The following is a 15,231-nucleotide window of genomic DNA, read 5'->3' as shown; positions in this document are numbered from 1 at the left end:
AAAAAATTATTTGTTCATAATATATTATTACTTGAAATTAATCACCTTTATTCATCACGTATCATCATTTGAAATTAATAACATTAAAAATAAATATTAATTTAATTAATAGATTCATAATTAAAAAAATTTTTAAAATTTAAATACCGTATTAAATATTTTATTATAATTTAAAAATCATTTATGATATTAATCCTTAAATTTTAAGCAACTATCAATTGCTAACTATTTTCTATCGCTCGCAAAAGTTTTGTTATGATCATTGTAAGTTACTAGTCAAGATTGGCTTTAATATAATAAATTAATAAATAACATATTACTCCCTTCGCCTCAATTTTCTTTTTGTCTTGCATTGATTTTTATGAAATTAAAAAAAAATTGCTTTAATTTATTTAATGTTAAAATTAAAATATTTATAAATTAAAAATTTTAATTTTTAATGTTAAAAAATAAAAAAAATAATTAAAAATAATTTTAAATAAATAAGAGTAAGAATTTTAGATATTAAAAAAAAACATAATTTTAAGACATCCAAAAAAATATAAACATAAAGAATGAAACAAAAAAATAAATAATTTTATAATTTATTAAAATAATATATTAAAAAGAATATTATATTAACAAATAATATATTAGTAAATATTATTATATTATTAATAATAATAAATAAAGTCTAAAAATTTTAATCAATTTCTCATACATGTTTTCATTTTGATATTTCTAAAATAAAAATATTCTATCCAAACATATTTTAAATTTAATAAATTAAAAATAAAACAAAATAAAATATTCAAAAATATAAAACACACAATAATATCAAAACGTTCCTTAAATTATCTAAACTTATATATTAAAACAATTCCGTAATGATTATCTACCGACACTGCCCATATAAAAATAAAAAATTAAAAAATTAAAAAATTAAAAAAATAAAAAAACTATTTTGCCCCTAAAAGAAAATTAATAAAGGAGTGGCTCGACAAAATGCTAAAACCATCGAAAAGCCGTACTACCATTAAACCCACCGTTACCAACCCACTATCAAACCCATCACCAAACCCTGACCACCTACCATCATAGCCTGCTTTCACTAAAAAAAAAAAAAACTTCCGCTTCAAAGAAAAAACACACCGAAAGACCTCTCATTATTACGGCCACCAAAATAAAAAGGAGACGAAAAACACGTTAAAAAATTCAGTCTCATCGCCAACAAGGGGAGCCATACAAAAAACAAAACCAAAACATATCTCGTACAGTTTCGATTTAGGACATTTAGGGCGTTTTGGGCTTTGATTTTTGGTGGAGAGGAAGACTTTGGGGAGTAGAACGACATAGTGGGAGATGGAAGCGTTTTGAGCGACGGAGGACGAGTTTTTGAGGAGTGACAATCGTGGGTTCAAACTTAGATCTAGGCCCATTTTTGAGTTTTTGAAAAAAAAAAAAAAACTGATTTGAGAAAAGAATAGAGGAAGTCAGGAATTTTTTTGGGTGATTTTTGGATATTTTTTACGTCAGCGAATGGCGGTGCACGGCAGCAATCGGCTAGACTTTAGGAAAAGGGGCGATGGTCATTTATTTTGTAGAGGGAAAATGTTTATGAGAGAGGAGAGGGTTTAAATATGGGAAGAAAAAAATGTAATAAAATATTTTATATCTAATTTAAAAAAAACACGTGGCTCCGCAAATCGATCCGGATCGGAATCTGAGACTAATGTGTCAGATCCGATTGCAAGTATTTTTTTTGTTTTAATTTTTATTATTTTATTTCATTTATTTTTTTGTGATTTTATTTAAAAAAAAAATCCAACCAACGAAGCATGACGAATTGTGTCTTTGTTTATGGCATATAATCTTCTAAAAAGTAGTAGGAAAATGATGCGATCGTAGAAAACTTTTTAAAGTTTCATTTTCTCTAGAAAAGAAATAACAAATTGACCAAATCGGATCCAATTGACACCTTAAAATATTTTCTCAAAATCTGATCCAAGGTGCTCATGGAAGCTCATTTATTTGTTTATTTATTTTTCAAAATTTATTATTAAAATATCTTTATATTTATAATTTTAAATATATATTTTAATAAAAATTAAATAAAACTAAATATGCTAATGAATCGAGTCAGATAAAACTCGAGTTTAAAAATTTTTATTTAAGATTTGATCAAATTAAAATAAAGTTTTCATATCGAGTGATCAATAAATTTATTATAAAATCATTTATATTTTATTTGTAAATATTGTTGTACATATGATTCTTTATGTTTTATGAAAAATAAAATTTCATCTTATATGATATAATACTTTGATAATATAAGTTTTGGCTTTATGTTCTCTAATTAAGCTTATTTTCATAAGTAATATATGTATTTACAAACTATTAAGAAGTTCGAATGATAGCAAATTGATATGAATTTCAAATGAATTTGAACAACAATTGATTAATTTTAAATGAAATGAAAGTAGCATTATGAAACTCTTGTACATATTCTTTGATATACTTGATTGACATTAAGGGACTATACTGTGTAAATTTCTAATCATAAGAGCTTCTTCATGGTTGTAAATAAAAAAGAAGTAATTAAGCCATGTCAAAGTCCACGCAACAACAAAACAGATGTGATTAAATCCGAAGGGATACCTTGCAATATATGATTATGGTGAAAGTAAAACTATTTTCATAACATCGAAAATTTATTGTTTTTATCAAAATGCAAGCACGTGCGCACATACATATATATATATATATATAATTCCATATTTAGTCCTAAAAATGTATTTAAACATGATGGACCCTTAAACCTATGAAATGAACATGCTTTGGCCTATATCAAACAAATTAAAGTTCATGTAACAGCAGTGATGAAGAATGGTAAAGAAGCATTTGTGATCAATTCTTACATTACCTATCTATTTACATATAAGGAATTCACTCTAATTACAGTTCATCATAACGTGCAAGAAACAAGAAAAAATATCCAACATAATTAAGTTGCCAGTCACCATTCCAAAGCTGAAAACAAAAGAAGCGGCTCTTACTGTTACAAAGTTGGTTGGTCATAAAAGAAACGACACTCAAAAGTCAATAGGGCTCTATGTTGGACGATGGAAAGCCCCCACTATAAGCAAAAGACTCGTCGCTGTATGGATGGAGATTCGCTCCCTTGGTTGCATTCTCGTAAGTTGCTGAACTTGATGCTGATTCTGCATTGGGATTCATGCCAGCCAGCTGCATAATGTCTTCAATCTCTTTCAGCACTTCACTCATTGGAGGCCTGTCAGCTCCTGATTCTTCTACACATCTCATTGCCAGGTCCACAAACTGTTCTAAGCCTTTGGGTGTTGTACCCAAACCAATGGTTTGGTCAAGAATCTCTTGAAGATTATATAAGCTTTTTGTTTTGTCCATTGACATTCTCACCTCTCTGACAATATATTTCCCTCGCTCTATGGGTTTTCTTGCAGTTATTATCTCCAACATCAGCACTCCATAGCTATAGACATCACTCTTCTCAGTCAACTGCTGGGTCATATAATATTCAGGATCCAAATAACCCTACAACAGTAACAAAGTCATTCATTAAACACCTTAAACCATTTTATCCTTCTCTTTTTCAGAGGAAATTTGTTAAACATGAAATCCAGTTAGTCATAATTATAGAAATTGTTGCATTTTTCTTTTAAAATCCCAAATCATGAATGCATATTTTACACATTTGACATAGTGGTCTAATAGGTGACACCGATTTGGAGACAGAGATTTAGACATTTTTGAATGTCAACTAATTCTCCTCTCCCTTAGAAACATTTTAATCACGCTTCATTGACCTGACCAAGCAGTTTAAAACACGACACCAAAACAATATGAAAAATAGACACGAAGAAGACAAAAATCATTTATGTGTTTAACGAAAACAGAAAAAATATATATTTCATGTTTTTTTTGTCAACATGAATTGTGACATATAATTTTTGTATAAAACACGACATAAAACTTGAATTACTAATGTTTTACACAATATGAATAAACAATTTCATGTACTAAAACTACTATGGTTGCGGTAGATGCTCAAATGTATTAATAATTCATCATCTATAAAGGAAGGGGGCAGTCGAGGGGGAGAAAATACCATCCTTTACTGCAGAAAGAAAAGAAAAAATTAAAGATCTATTAGAAGAACTCACCATTGTGCCTTTCACTTGAGTAGTTACATGACCCTTTTCACTGTCACCCATGGGTTTGGAGAGACCAAAATCAGCAACTTTAGCATTTAAGCGTTCATCTAATAAGATGTTAGTGGACTTGATGTCCCTATGAATAATGGGAGGATTTGCAAGCTCGTGAAGATATGCTAGACCTCTAGCTGCACCAAGGGCTATTTTGAGTCGCCTAGCCCAGTCCAGTCTGATTCCTGACTTCCCTGCATTATTTTCCAAATACGAGTGAAGAAAAAGCTCTTGGTAAAAGTCAAAGATGCTTTGTTAAGCAATAAACTGGAAATTAACAAGCAAAATCATCATTAGGGATATTGATAAATGTTTTCCTGCAGTGAGGTTAAAATGTGAAATTCTTTGATATGAGGGTCTTATATAGGACATGAGAGTGACAAAATGGTTGAAAGTTGAAACTAAAGAAGCACTGGAGTTATATTGTTAAGACTTTGAGGTTATTTTCCCCCTCTACACTAGCAGTGTCTTATAGGCTTATCAAAAAATTTATTTCATTTCTTGGTGCAGTTAAGGGCATTGTTAGATAAAAGGTAACATTGTCAGGTGGTGATGAAAGTGAGCATGACTGAATGGTAAAATGTAATTTAATTATTGATAATGTAATTCAATTTGGATGAATAAAGTAAGGACACATAGAAAGGTACCTGACAGACTTTCACTAAGAGAGCCATTAGGAACATACTCATATATTAGCATTTGTTCACCTTGCTCAAAGCAAAATCCCAATAGACTGACAACATTTTTATGATGAACTCTTGATAGAAGCTCAATCTCTGTTTTAAATTCGAGCCCACCCTGCACAGATCCTTGTTGAGCTCGTTTGATGGCAATGAGTTCCCCTGTCGGTAGAGTTCCTCTATAAACCTGTAACTAAAGAAATTCAGAATTATTTGGAAAAAATAATTTTAAAAATCACCATGACCTGCTAAAGAGATCCTTCTCAGCATCAGAAATAGTTAGAGACAGAACAAATGAAAACACAGGTGAGCAGGAGCAAAGGTTAGAAAATAAATCCAGAAGTAGTGTGTGTGTGTGTATATATATATATATATATTGCCAATAATCCAGAAGTGCTCTTGTTTATCACTTGGTTTATTCATAAAAATTGCAATTCATAGCATATGCTAATAATATGCAGATTAATATAAGTATCATTGTATTACGTGGTTGAGATCAGTATACTGCATGTAAATTTTTATGAACACAACATAGCACAAAAAGAAATGCATATATAATCAAATATGTAAATCCAGCCTAGTCGTGCTGATTGGCCGCCATCTGCTTGCAATAGTGTTATCTAATGGTGAAAGAACACAGCAAGAATATTTTATATGAACATAGGCATACCCTAGATCCATAAGTGTTTAGACAATCAAATGCTCTAACTAATGAAAACATCTTACAGTTGATTATTCCAATTGACATGCACCTGTTTAGACATGCACATGCACTAAATAATGAAGACATGTCATATATGCATCACAGTCAACTATTCCAATTGACATTTTAAATATTTAAGCAAACACATTCTACATGGTCTTGAACCACATTACACAAATGTAGTTACTAATTTATTCTTTGTTATTATCTCTTTATATGCAACGAATAATTCTCTTTATGGTTATTATCCCTATTCTTTACCCTTAGAGTGTTTCCTATAACAACATTGTAATCTATTTAAAACTTCCCTCCTTTAAGGTAAAAAGTTCAATGCAAACACAGTGTGTAAATGGGGCTAGTGCTAGGGGCCTCAAATGAAAGCATGAATAAGATGACATTTTTATTTCAGATCTATACTTACATTTATTTCTGAAAATCATGTATCTAAATATGTGCGTGTTTGAACACAGTCTGTTGCCTTGATCACCACTCATTTGCAATAAGTTACAAATTTCAATTTGTCTCACTGCAATCAGTCATTAGACAGAACCACCAAAATGACATGGAGAATGAGACCACCTCTATGGAGCCAAGTTACCATAGGGATGCATGTTTTTGGTGAGTATGCATCACAAACATGTAATACAGAGAGAGAATGAGAGTCAAAAATAACCTTTCCGTAACCCCCCGATCCAATATCATTGGCTTCTGAAAAATTATTTGTGTATTTCTTAAGCTCTTCAAAAGAGAAGCTTCTTGCTCCTTTTAACTGAGGGATGCTGCCACTGCTCTTCTTAGAATCCCAGTGTGCTATGTTTTTAAAGACAAGAATCAGTCATAAACCCCAGATATTCCATGCAATCAACTGGAAAAGGTAAGTGAATGAAATACTTATCATACCAAAAGGATTGCTTCCTTTGGTTGCTCTTTCTGCTTTCTTCTTCTGACGATAAGCATAAATCCCAGCAAGCACTAACAGTAGAAAAAGCACTGAAGCACCAGCTGCTGCTCCTATTGTGATGGCAACACTAGATTTTGTTGATTTTGCAGGTTGATCTAGATGACAAGACACATGCAATGAAAATGATGAATGTAAATAAACAGAACTTTACAAATTTATTTTAGCTCTATTGCATGTGCATTACCAGAAAAGTGCTCATAATTGTCACCCCCAAAAACATAAGGTCCAAAGAATTCTTTAGGAGGCTTGAAAGTCTGGTTGCTAAATACAAATGCAATCATAGAAATTGCGGTTCTATTGAAACTATCTTGGCCATATGGAAATACACCAAGTTTCAAAAGCAGATATTCAAATGAATCCATCCTTGGATTGCTTAGTGATACAGTATCCACAGGAAGTTGATGGGACTGGAAGAATGTCATCAACGATTGCTCAAGAGTTTCATATGGAGTTGAGTCTGTCAAGTCTGAGAAATTAAGGGCTCTGAAGAATAGTGTTCCTGTATATGGATATGCACATCTGCATATGGGGCTTGAAATTTGACCTTGACCACATGTATAAGGCTGACAGTTCTTTCTAGGGGTTGAATACAAAGGCAAGGAATTTGATGGCGGTAGTATGCAGTAAGGTTCTCTTGTTCCTGTCTCCTGACACACCGGGTTCCCTACAAGTCTGCAGAAAATGGAAGAAAGAACTTCAGCGCTTGAAAAGCATTAATAACGTTTAATGTCAACTATATGTATCTGCAGGCAATTTAACTTTCAAGGAGTATGAGAATACAAGTATAGTTATTTAACAAAATAAAAGCCAAAAATAATCCCCAGACAAATGATTAGAGAATTATGGCTTACATTATTTTAAAGTTGATTGTTCCAGTATTTCTATTGAAATCAGAAATCAAATTGTTCTGCAAATCTATGGTTTGCAGCCTGCTGCTAAAGCCTGAGCCAATATCCAAGGTACCATTAAGTTGGTTGCCTTTAAGTACCCTGTAAACAATATAACAGCAAAAGGGGACAAAAATCCAACTATCATTTCCAGATTGTGACAGCTATATAAAATAATTTGTTTCGATCCTCATTTCCAGTACAATTGGTGTTACATAAGGTCAAGCACACTCACACAGTCTGCAAATTTGGAAGCTTAAAGAATGTGGCAGGTATTTGACCTCGAACATGAGTATCGTCCATCATTCTGCCATACAAATGAATTGATTATTCTCCCAACTACAGAAAAATAACTGTGAGAAAATGGATATATTGGCAGAAGTACTTATGCAGGCACGTAAATGTCGAGAGTTGCAGATAGAAAAAGCAAACAAAGAAAGTTTTTCTCATCATATCATGTCCAAGGTTAGATCTATAATGTTACAATTTCCAGGTGAGCAAGGATATTTGATAATAATATCATTTTAGGGAAAGATGGTGGACATGCTAAAAATGAGAAAGTGTCAACAAGACTATAACCCACCAGCATGGTTACACCAGTGCAGGAAAAGATATAGCTTATGATATAAAAGAATGCATGGTCCTAGACTTAGTCAAATGGTAGAAAAAGAAATTTGGTTTTACACTTAAAACAGTTAGGATATTTCAATCTTCAGTTAAATTTAATGTATCTGTGTTGAGAGAGTGGAAAATACAATGTTGTTAAGGATCGCAGGGCTGTAAACCATGAAGGCACATCTGAAGTATCGAAAGTATTATTACTCAAGTATCTGCACAATCAAGTAATAGAACAAAGATTAGTAATGACAATTAAATTGTGTACAGTTATTAAACAAGACAACAAAGATGAGCATAATTTTACTTGGAGATACACAAAAATAGGAAAGGAACAACAATAAAATGACAGGAGCATCAAAGCATAGTATGAGAAGACCAAAGACTCACTATATTATGGGTAGAGTTAGTAAAGCATTTGTTACTCACAAGGTGTTCAAACTGTTCATGCCAGTAAGGTCAGGCAGAGGACCAGTCAGCTTATTGTTGGATAAAAACCTAAAAATCAACACCAAATGCTCTTGATTAAAAGAGGACAATAGTTTCTTTCCGTCCTACATAAACAAGTGCAGAAGACTATGAGCCTTTTATGTTCATAGCTTACAGATCATGAACGCTTGTAAGATTGTTGAGATTCAATGGAAGATGCCCATTTAGTGAATTGTTGTCAAAGCGTCTGTAGCCAACACAATAAATTTATCAGTCACCACCAAAAAACCCTGTAGAAATTCACTTCCATCAAAAACCTCAACATGAATTCACTTGAGTAGTTGAACTAGATACTCACACCACCTCCAGAGTTTTCACAAGTCCAAGGGTAGAAGGAAGACTTCCAGAGAGTTTGTTGCTTTCAAATAGCCTGGCAGAGAGAGGAAAAAGAAATGTTTCAAATGTACACAAATGCATGCTCTTATTTCTTGAACTTCATCACATTAAAAGAAAGATTAGGCAGAACGAGCTTGCACACAACTTTGCAATTCCTTGAAAAAAGAAACAAGAGAAAGAATTCATGTCCCTCTCTCTTTCATAAGGATTTGCCTAAATATGAAGAAGAAGCAAACCTTTTATATGGGCTGTTAAAGGTTGAGAAAGAAATCATAGTTTATAGAAGAAATTTGTTATACGAATGTGCTTCTTCTGAAGTTCAGAACACAGTTTGTCTTTTCCAAAGATCTTTCCATGTAAGTCAAGTAATACATTGCAAAACCTACTTTATAGAAAATTGAATGGAACTTACACATGTATCAGAGTCATATCTGAACTGAAAAGTTTAGATGGAACTTGGCCAGAGAGTTTATTCTTCCCAAAATGGCTGTGGATGGTGGAGAACATTACTATAAGGAAAATAGAACCATGGCAAGAAAAGCATCTAAACAGATATAAACTACAAAGAAATTTAACATACAAGTGTTTGGTATTATTCAACATGTCAAGCCCTGGTGTAGATCCATTTGAAACTGGAATTGATCCTTCAAGCTGGTTGTCAGCCAGATCTAACCAGTAAAGATTTGATAGATTACCAATTGATGGTGGAATAGGTCCAGTGAAGCCATTAGAATTTAGAGATCTGCAGGCAATACAGACCAGCATGAAATTACTCTGATTAAAAGAGGTAAAAGAATAACAAGTAGATATAGCGAAGCCAAAACATTATACAGCACACAATCTTGGAGCCTCAAACCAAAGTTTTACTAGATGCCAAGGTTATGCCCTTTACTTAATAGTAATCCATGCCAAATCACCAGAATCCGAATGGAATAGTATGTTTATTAGTCACTGCAGAGGAAGAAGTATTAAAGATCAAATTCTTACAGGAACCTCAGCTGCAACAGAGATCCGATTGTATCAGGAATTGGACCATTGAAACCACAACCAACCAAGATTCTGCCATTTATAAGAAAAATAAAAATGTAATTTAAGAGAATTGCATGAAGAACTTTGCTTCCAGGTGATGCTTTGGCAGGGAATATATCTCCTTACAAGTTTGTTAGCTTCTTTAAATTTCCAATTGATGTTGGAAGAGGTCCTGTGAGACCAGTATTGTAAGATAGATCCCTGAAAAATGAAGCCAAATCAGAGATGTTATACTAACCACGGAAACTACTACCTCTAACAATTTGATAAAAATGGATATATTATTCATTGAAAGAAATCAAAGAAACAAATTTTATTTTTATTTGTAGGTGTATAAGAATTAGTACATCCCTTTGTATCCAAAGAGCAGCCCTTAGATACCTGAACATTGAAGTCTCCCAAGATAATAATTTAAAAAGAAGAAGAGGAAGAAGATAAACAAGTGCTCTACTACTCAAAAACCAACATTTACACGAAGAAAAGGAAAAAAAAATGTTTAGAAGGATGGTTCAAAAAAGCCAGTTGCACAATGACCTCCATGAAGAAAGGAGGCAGACAGCGGGCAAAAGGACCTACAATTGCTGTAATTCAGATAAGGCCGCAATGTCTCCTGTCAGTTGTCCCGCGAAGTTCATGTTTGGCAATGTCCTGAAATAGATAAATGCTAGGTAAAATCCCAAATCTGGAAGAACCAAACTAAACAATGTTTTAAAAGGTAGAAGCACCAACAACTTACATTGAGGTCAACCGAGAATCAGTGCACCCAATTCCAACCCAGCCATCACCACAAGGGTCCTCACCCTCCCAACTATGAGGTACGTTTTCCCACCCATTCACAAGAGATTTTAGAGCAGTAGCTGCAGATGAATTGGACAACGTTTTCCCTTGGTCAGACACCAAAGCTGAATTCTGATGTAGCATTCCAAATCATTTGAAATAAATTGTCATGGAAGGAATACAAATAGATTTAGCCCTCTAACTTGACCCAGGTTCAGGCACCTTCTGATAGTGAATTTCTTTGATTGGTTGACCCCAAACCAAATAACTAAAAGCTACAAGCATTTTAGAGTCAAGACCGTCCTGATAAAATTAGAAGAATTCCTTTTTACCAAAAGGTTTGAATAACTTTCAATATTCAGTTCTTAGTAGGCAAGTTCCTATTTAAAAACACAGGAAGAATAATATTGGTATTTAGGCAAACATACATAGATCACATATTCTCATCTACTCGACTTAATCACTAATATACGTTCTATATGCGAGAACTTGCAATCTCCGAGCGCGTATCATCTTTACAGTAAGTTAAGAAACTTAGATAGCATATATATAGTCAATTACATTATCTCCAAACCAAAGCCAAAGAACAGCGGAATTATACTATAAGAAAACAAAACAGTAATAATTGGAGGCAAACTTACCATCACCAGCATTAGTAGTAGCTGCTATGATATAGATTTGAACAAAGGAAGCTAGCAAAAGAAACCAAATGGCTGAATCCATTTGTGAAATAAACCAAAGGGTTCAGAGTTCAGAGTTGAACACCTCACAACTATTTTCGGTTTCTAATTTTGCATAAAACATAAAACCCATGCAACATCAACCAGTTTGGAATTCTAGCTTCAACTTCGTTATGTTCAAATGAGAACACAATATATTATTATTCCAGATGTACCAAAAAACATATGTGAAAGGATCTACAAATTGCAATTTGCCCAAACAGCACTAGAATAAACATGAGCACCCAAGTCTTGGCTATATCTTAACTCAAAGAAGAAGACGACATGATAGTCAACAACGTCAAGTTTGGATGGATGAGATCAACAAAACGATTACACGGTAGACCTGTATGTCATAAAGAGCCGGACCCCAGAGCGGTTTGTATAATATTAAAATATGAAAGTTCATTGTTGCACAAAAACAAGGCTTTCCAGCCAAATTGTGATTGGTGGGTCTCCTATAAAAGTCGCTTTCAAAGAAACATTCAAACCAAGAAACCAGCATAGACAAGCAGTGTAGACTTGGTCAAAAGAGGAAGAGAATCATACCTACGGCCAATAATTTAAGCTCTGAGCTTTTAAAGTCTTCAGCCATTCCCTCTTCCGCTGGATTCATCGTTTGTCCTTTCCTGCATAATCGTGAATGGTCAAACCAAATGGAATGATGTAAGAAATGCGTAGGCAATGGCCAACAATGGTGGGCTGAGCTGAGACTGACAACTTGATGGAAGACCAAAGTGAGGGGTTAAAGTCTTAAATGTCTTCAAGTCTTGAAGCTGTTGAAGGAAAAGAAATACTTTATTGTAAAGTCAAATAATAATATTGCCTATAACATAATAAATCTTAAAAAAAAAAAATTCTCCTCACTCCTGCTACAGTTTAAAAGAAAGGATCCCAACAATAGGAGACAAGAGAAACAGAAAGCTATGCTCAATCTGTATGAATTCGAAACAAACCATTCAAATGATTAATACAAAATAATCATTGAAGTCCAAGGTTTAATGCCATTTTAATTTGTCGTAAAATACCCTTGAAACGCTAGGGGTAATTTTCTCGGGTCATCACCATTATCAAGACACTCATATCACACCTTAAGATCTAGCTGGCAGTTTAACAGCTTCTGCTATTAGTAGACTTACATTTGAATCAATTAACATGATATTAAAATTAATGCTCCAAAATCCTGAGTTCATAGAATTTATGCGCACAATAATAAATGTAGAAGTTAAGGTAAGACTAGAAATTAAAAAAAAAAAAAATCTACTGCTGTAAAGCATCATGGATGGAAGTGGCATTTCTACTCTCTGGTAACCAACAGCTTTTTCTTGGCCCAACAAGAAGCTGACCTACATATTGTCAAATCTTCCTTCGTGTACTTTTAATTTTTAAGCTAGAGGATCACACAATAATTTTGCTTTGTGTACTTTTAAATCCAGCTAAAAACAAGATATCACCATTTCAAAATTTATAGCTGGTCATGACAAGAACACTACCGAAATAAACTTTTAGTTAGGCTATAACAAACCACAGTTATCCATCAAAAAAGTCTAACCTTCAATAATATCCACACAAATAAAGGATAACAAAAATCTCCGAGAGAAATATCTTAAGGTTGAAATTAGTGTTACATCTCACAGATTTAAGAAAGAATTTTAAGTTTTATATCGAATATAATAAAAGAGTCATTGATGTATAAAAAGTTTCAAATTATTTTTTTTAAGCACCTTTTATAAGATAAAATCATGAGATTAAAGGATAAAAGCAAATAAACAGTAACGGTTAGGTTAATCTGAAACATCAGATGAGTGGATGCTCAAGTTTCAGAGCCGCGTAGGTTTGGAAAACCTAAGAAAGAATCTTGAATCTCGAATATAATAGGAGGGTCACTAGAGTATAAAAATGTTCACACCATCTCTTAGAGCGAAAAATACCTCACAAAAATATAAATCGTAACAGTTAAGCTGATTTGAAATTTCGGATGAATGGATGCTCGACTCTCGAACCACGTAAATTTAAAAATTAAGTCTCGATCCATGACATATGTAGGTAACTGAATACATCTCAATAAATAACTGAATACCTCTCGATTTAGAGTATTTTGCAAATTCTAAATTGATTAAAACGGGGGAGGGGACGTTACAAGAATTTGAAAAAAACAACTCTTTTTGTTGTTGTCATCTCTTAATTTTTAGCTTCTATAGTAAGAATTCATTTAGATAGATATTGAAATTAATTATAATGAAATAAAAAATAAAAATGATGATGAAATTAAAATTAACGTGAGAAAATGTGTTTGGTCAAAACAACTATAGCAATTATGTGAAAATAAAAAATATCATAAAAACCATTAATACGAAAATATATTTATAAATTATTCTCATGTATATTTTATTGTTATTTAATATTTAAAATATTAAAAATTTTAATAGGGTTTTTAGGTTAAGGGCATTGAAAACAAAAATTATTTAAGGGTACAATTGAAAAAAAATATTAATGTAATATTTTGTAATGTTATGTAATTATTTAATCTAATATAATATTAGAGATTATGATAATTAAAATAATATATATGATTATGATACAATTATAATATTATATAAGATTGTTTCATTAGTTAGTAAATCTTTTGTATATAAATAACACACCTTTTTATAATATTTTTTTAACCTAATAAATTTAGAATTACTTCTTTTTTATAATTGTATTAGAGCCTTTCCCTTTGGTTTTTGCCTAGAACTTCTTTGGTTTTTGTCTAAATGGATTTGTGTTTCTTGAGTTCTGTTAAATATACGAATTTTTCAGCAACCACAAAGCAACAGCGGCACAACCAAAAGATTCCCAATCCTTCGCTCAATGCGATGCTGATAATAGAACCTAAATTCGACTTCTCACACATCGATCAAAGTCCCAGCATAAAATTGCCCATCCGTGAGTGGGCTTCACATAGTCACTAATAGCCAAGTCATCTTCCACCTATACTGCCACATCAACTTCCGAACATGCCATGTGTCATCAACCATATCAGCATCTGACACATCAACACCTGCCCTGCCACATTATCACATTAGCACCACTAACGTCTGCCATGTCAGTAATTTTGACAGGTCAACTTTCTTGCTATTTTTGACCTCCTGGCTTTATTTTTGACATCTGTTTCTGCTAATTCTGCTTGGAAAATGGATAAATTTGTTACTAGGTATGAGGGATGAATCTCCTTTAAATTTAAGGAAAAGCTTTTTCCATGTTGATCCTCTTAATCTATTGACACTGTTACCTCTGAGGGAAGTACTACTCTCATTATTGACAATCTTGTTATTATTTTAAAGCATGTTATCTCTTCCCATTCCTATTCTTTTGCACTGTCTGTCACTTTGGGTAATTCTTCTTGGTATTTTAACTCTACTTGTTGCAATCATATGAATTCTAATTCTTCTATCTTAAGAAATAAAATGTCCACATCATGTCTTCCTCCAATCCATACTATTAATGATTAGCCATGATGGACGGTACTCTATTCTCTAATCTTACTTTATATCACCAAGTTGTTGGTAATCTTATTTATCTAAAGTAACTAGACCTAATATTGCTTATGTTATTCATCTAGTTAGTCAATTTATGGTTGCTTTTTATATTGGCTGCTTTTTATTCAACTCAATTTTTAGCTGTTTTTCGGATTCTCCGCTTTGTCAAAGGCACATTGTTCATGGGCTTCAATTTTCATTTTTGTTTGGGAATTCTGATGTTGACTAGGCCAAAAATCCTACAGATTGTCGTTTCACCACTGGTTATTGTTTCTTTTTTAGGAATTCCCT

General features: G+C 32.6%; 1 protein-coding gene across 7 annotated transcripts; it reads right to left on the bottom strand.

The window, feature by feature from the left end:
* Nucleotides 1–2,859: 2,859 nt before the first annotated feature.
* LOC111280303 (leucine-rich repeat receptor protein kinase HPCA1-like) lies at nt 2,860–12,857 on the bottom strand. 7 transcript variants are annotated; one of them, XM_089757264.1, is made up of 21 exons: nt 12,684–12,857; nt 12,138–12,195; nt 11,969–12,048; nt 10,660–10,780; nt 10,500–10,571; nt 10,050–10,124; nt 9,882–9,953; nt 9,475–9,636; nt 9,307–9,381; nt 8,857–8,928; nt 8,674–8,745; nt 8,499–8,567; nt 8,210–8,284; nt 7,690–7,761; nt 7,419–7,556; nt 6,752–7,239; nt 6,507–6,662; nt 6,280–6,416; nt 4,871–5,090; nt 4,182–4,417; nt 2,860–3,552 (listed from the first exon to the last, which is right to left on the bottom strand). In XM_089757264.1, exons 3-21 carry the CDS (start codon nt 12,033–12,035, stop codon nt 3,079–3,081), a joined length of 2,853 nt encoding a protein of 950 aa, XP_089613390.1. In that variant the 5' UTR covers nt 12,036–12,048; nt 12,138–12,195; nt 12,684–12,857; the 3' UTR covers nt 2,860–3,078. The 7 variants fall into 7 exon arrangements, with proteins under 7 accessions (XP_089613390.1, XP_089613391.1, XP_089613389.1 ...); XM_089757265.1 differs by lacking the exon at nt 12,684–12,857 and adding an exon at nt 12,287–12,349; XM_089757263.1 differs by having other exon boundaries at nt 11,969–12,195; nt 12,684–12,821.
* Between the last annotated feature and the right edge of the window lie 2,374 nt (nt 12,858–15,231).

This window comes from Durio zibethinus, chromosome 28, assembly GCF_047325235.1.
Source record: "Durio zibethinus cultivar Kanyao isolate XHJ-2024 chromosome 28, ASM4732523v1, whole genome shotgun sequence".
Taxonomy (NCBI): Eukaryota; Viridiplantae; Streptophyta; class Magnoliopsida; order Malvales; family Malvaceae; genus Durio; species Durio zibethinus.
The sequence above is the reverse complement of the archived record's forward strand: the minus strand, read 5'-3'. Positions and strand labels throughout refer to the sequence as shown.

What these genes read in the sequence shown, in the direction of transcription:
- LOC111280303 (XM_089757262.1), bottom strand. Translation starts at nt 11,423, where the DNA reads ATGGATTCAGCCATTTGGTTTCTTTTGCTAGCTTCCTTTGTTCAAATC. An exon ending in CTTCCAAATTTGCAGACTGT is followed by an intron (nt 7,557 to 7,689) that starts GTGAGTGTGCTT and finishes TATTGTTTACAG; the next exon opens with GGTACTTAAAGGCAACCAAC. An exon ending in GATCGGGGGGTTACGGAAAG is followed by an intron (nt 5,091 to 6,279) that starts GTTATTTTTGAC and finishes CTTTAGTTACAG; the next exon opens with GTTTATAGAGGAACTCTACC.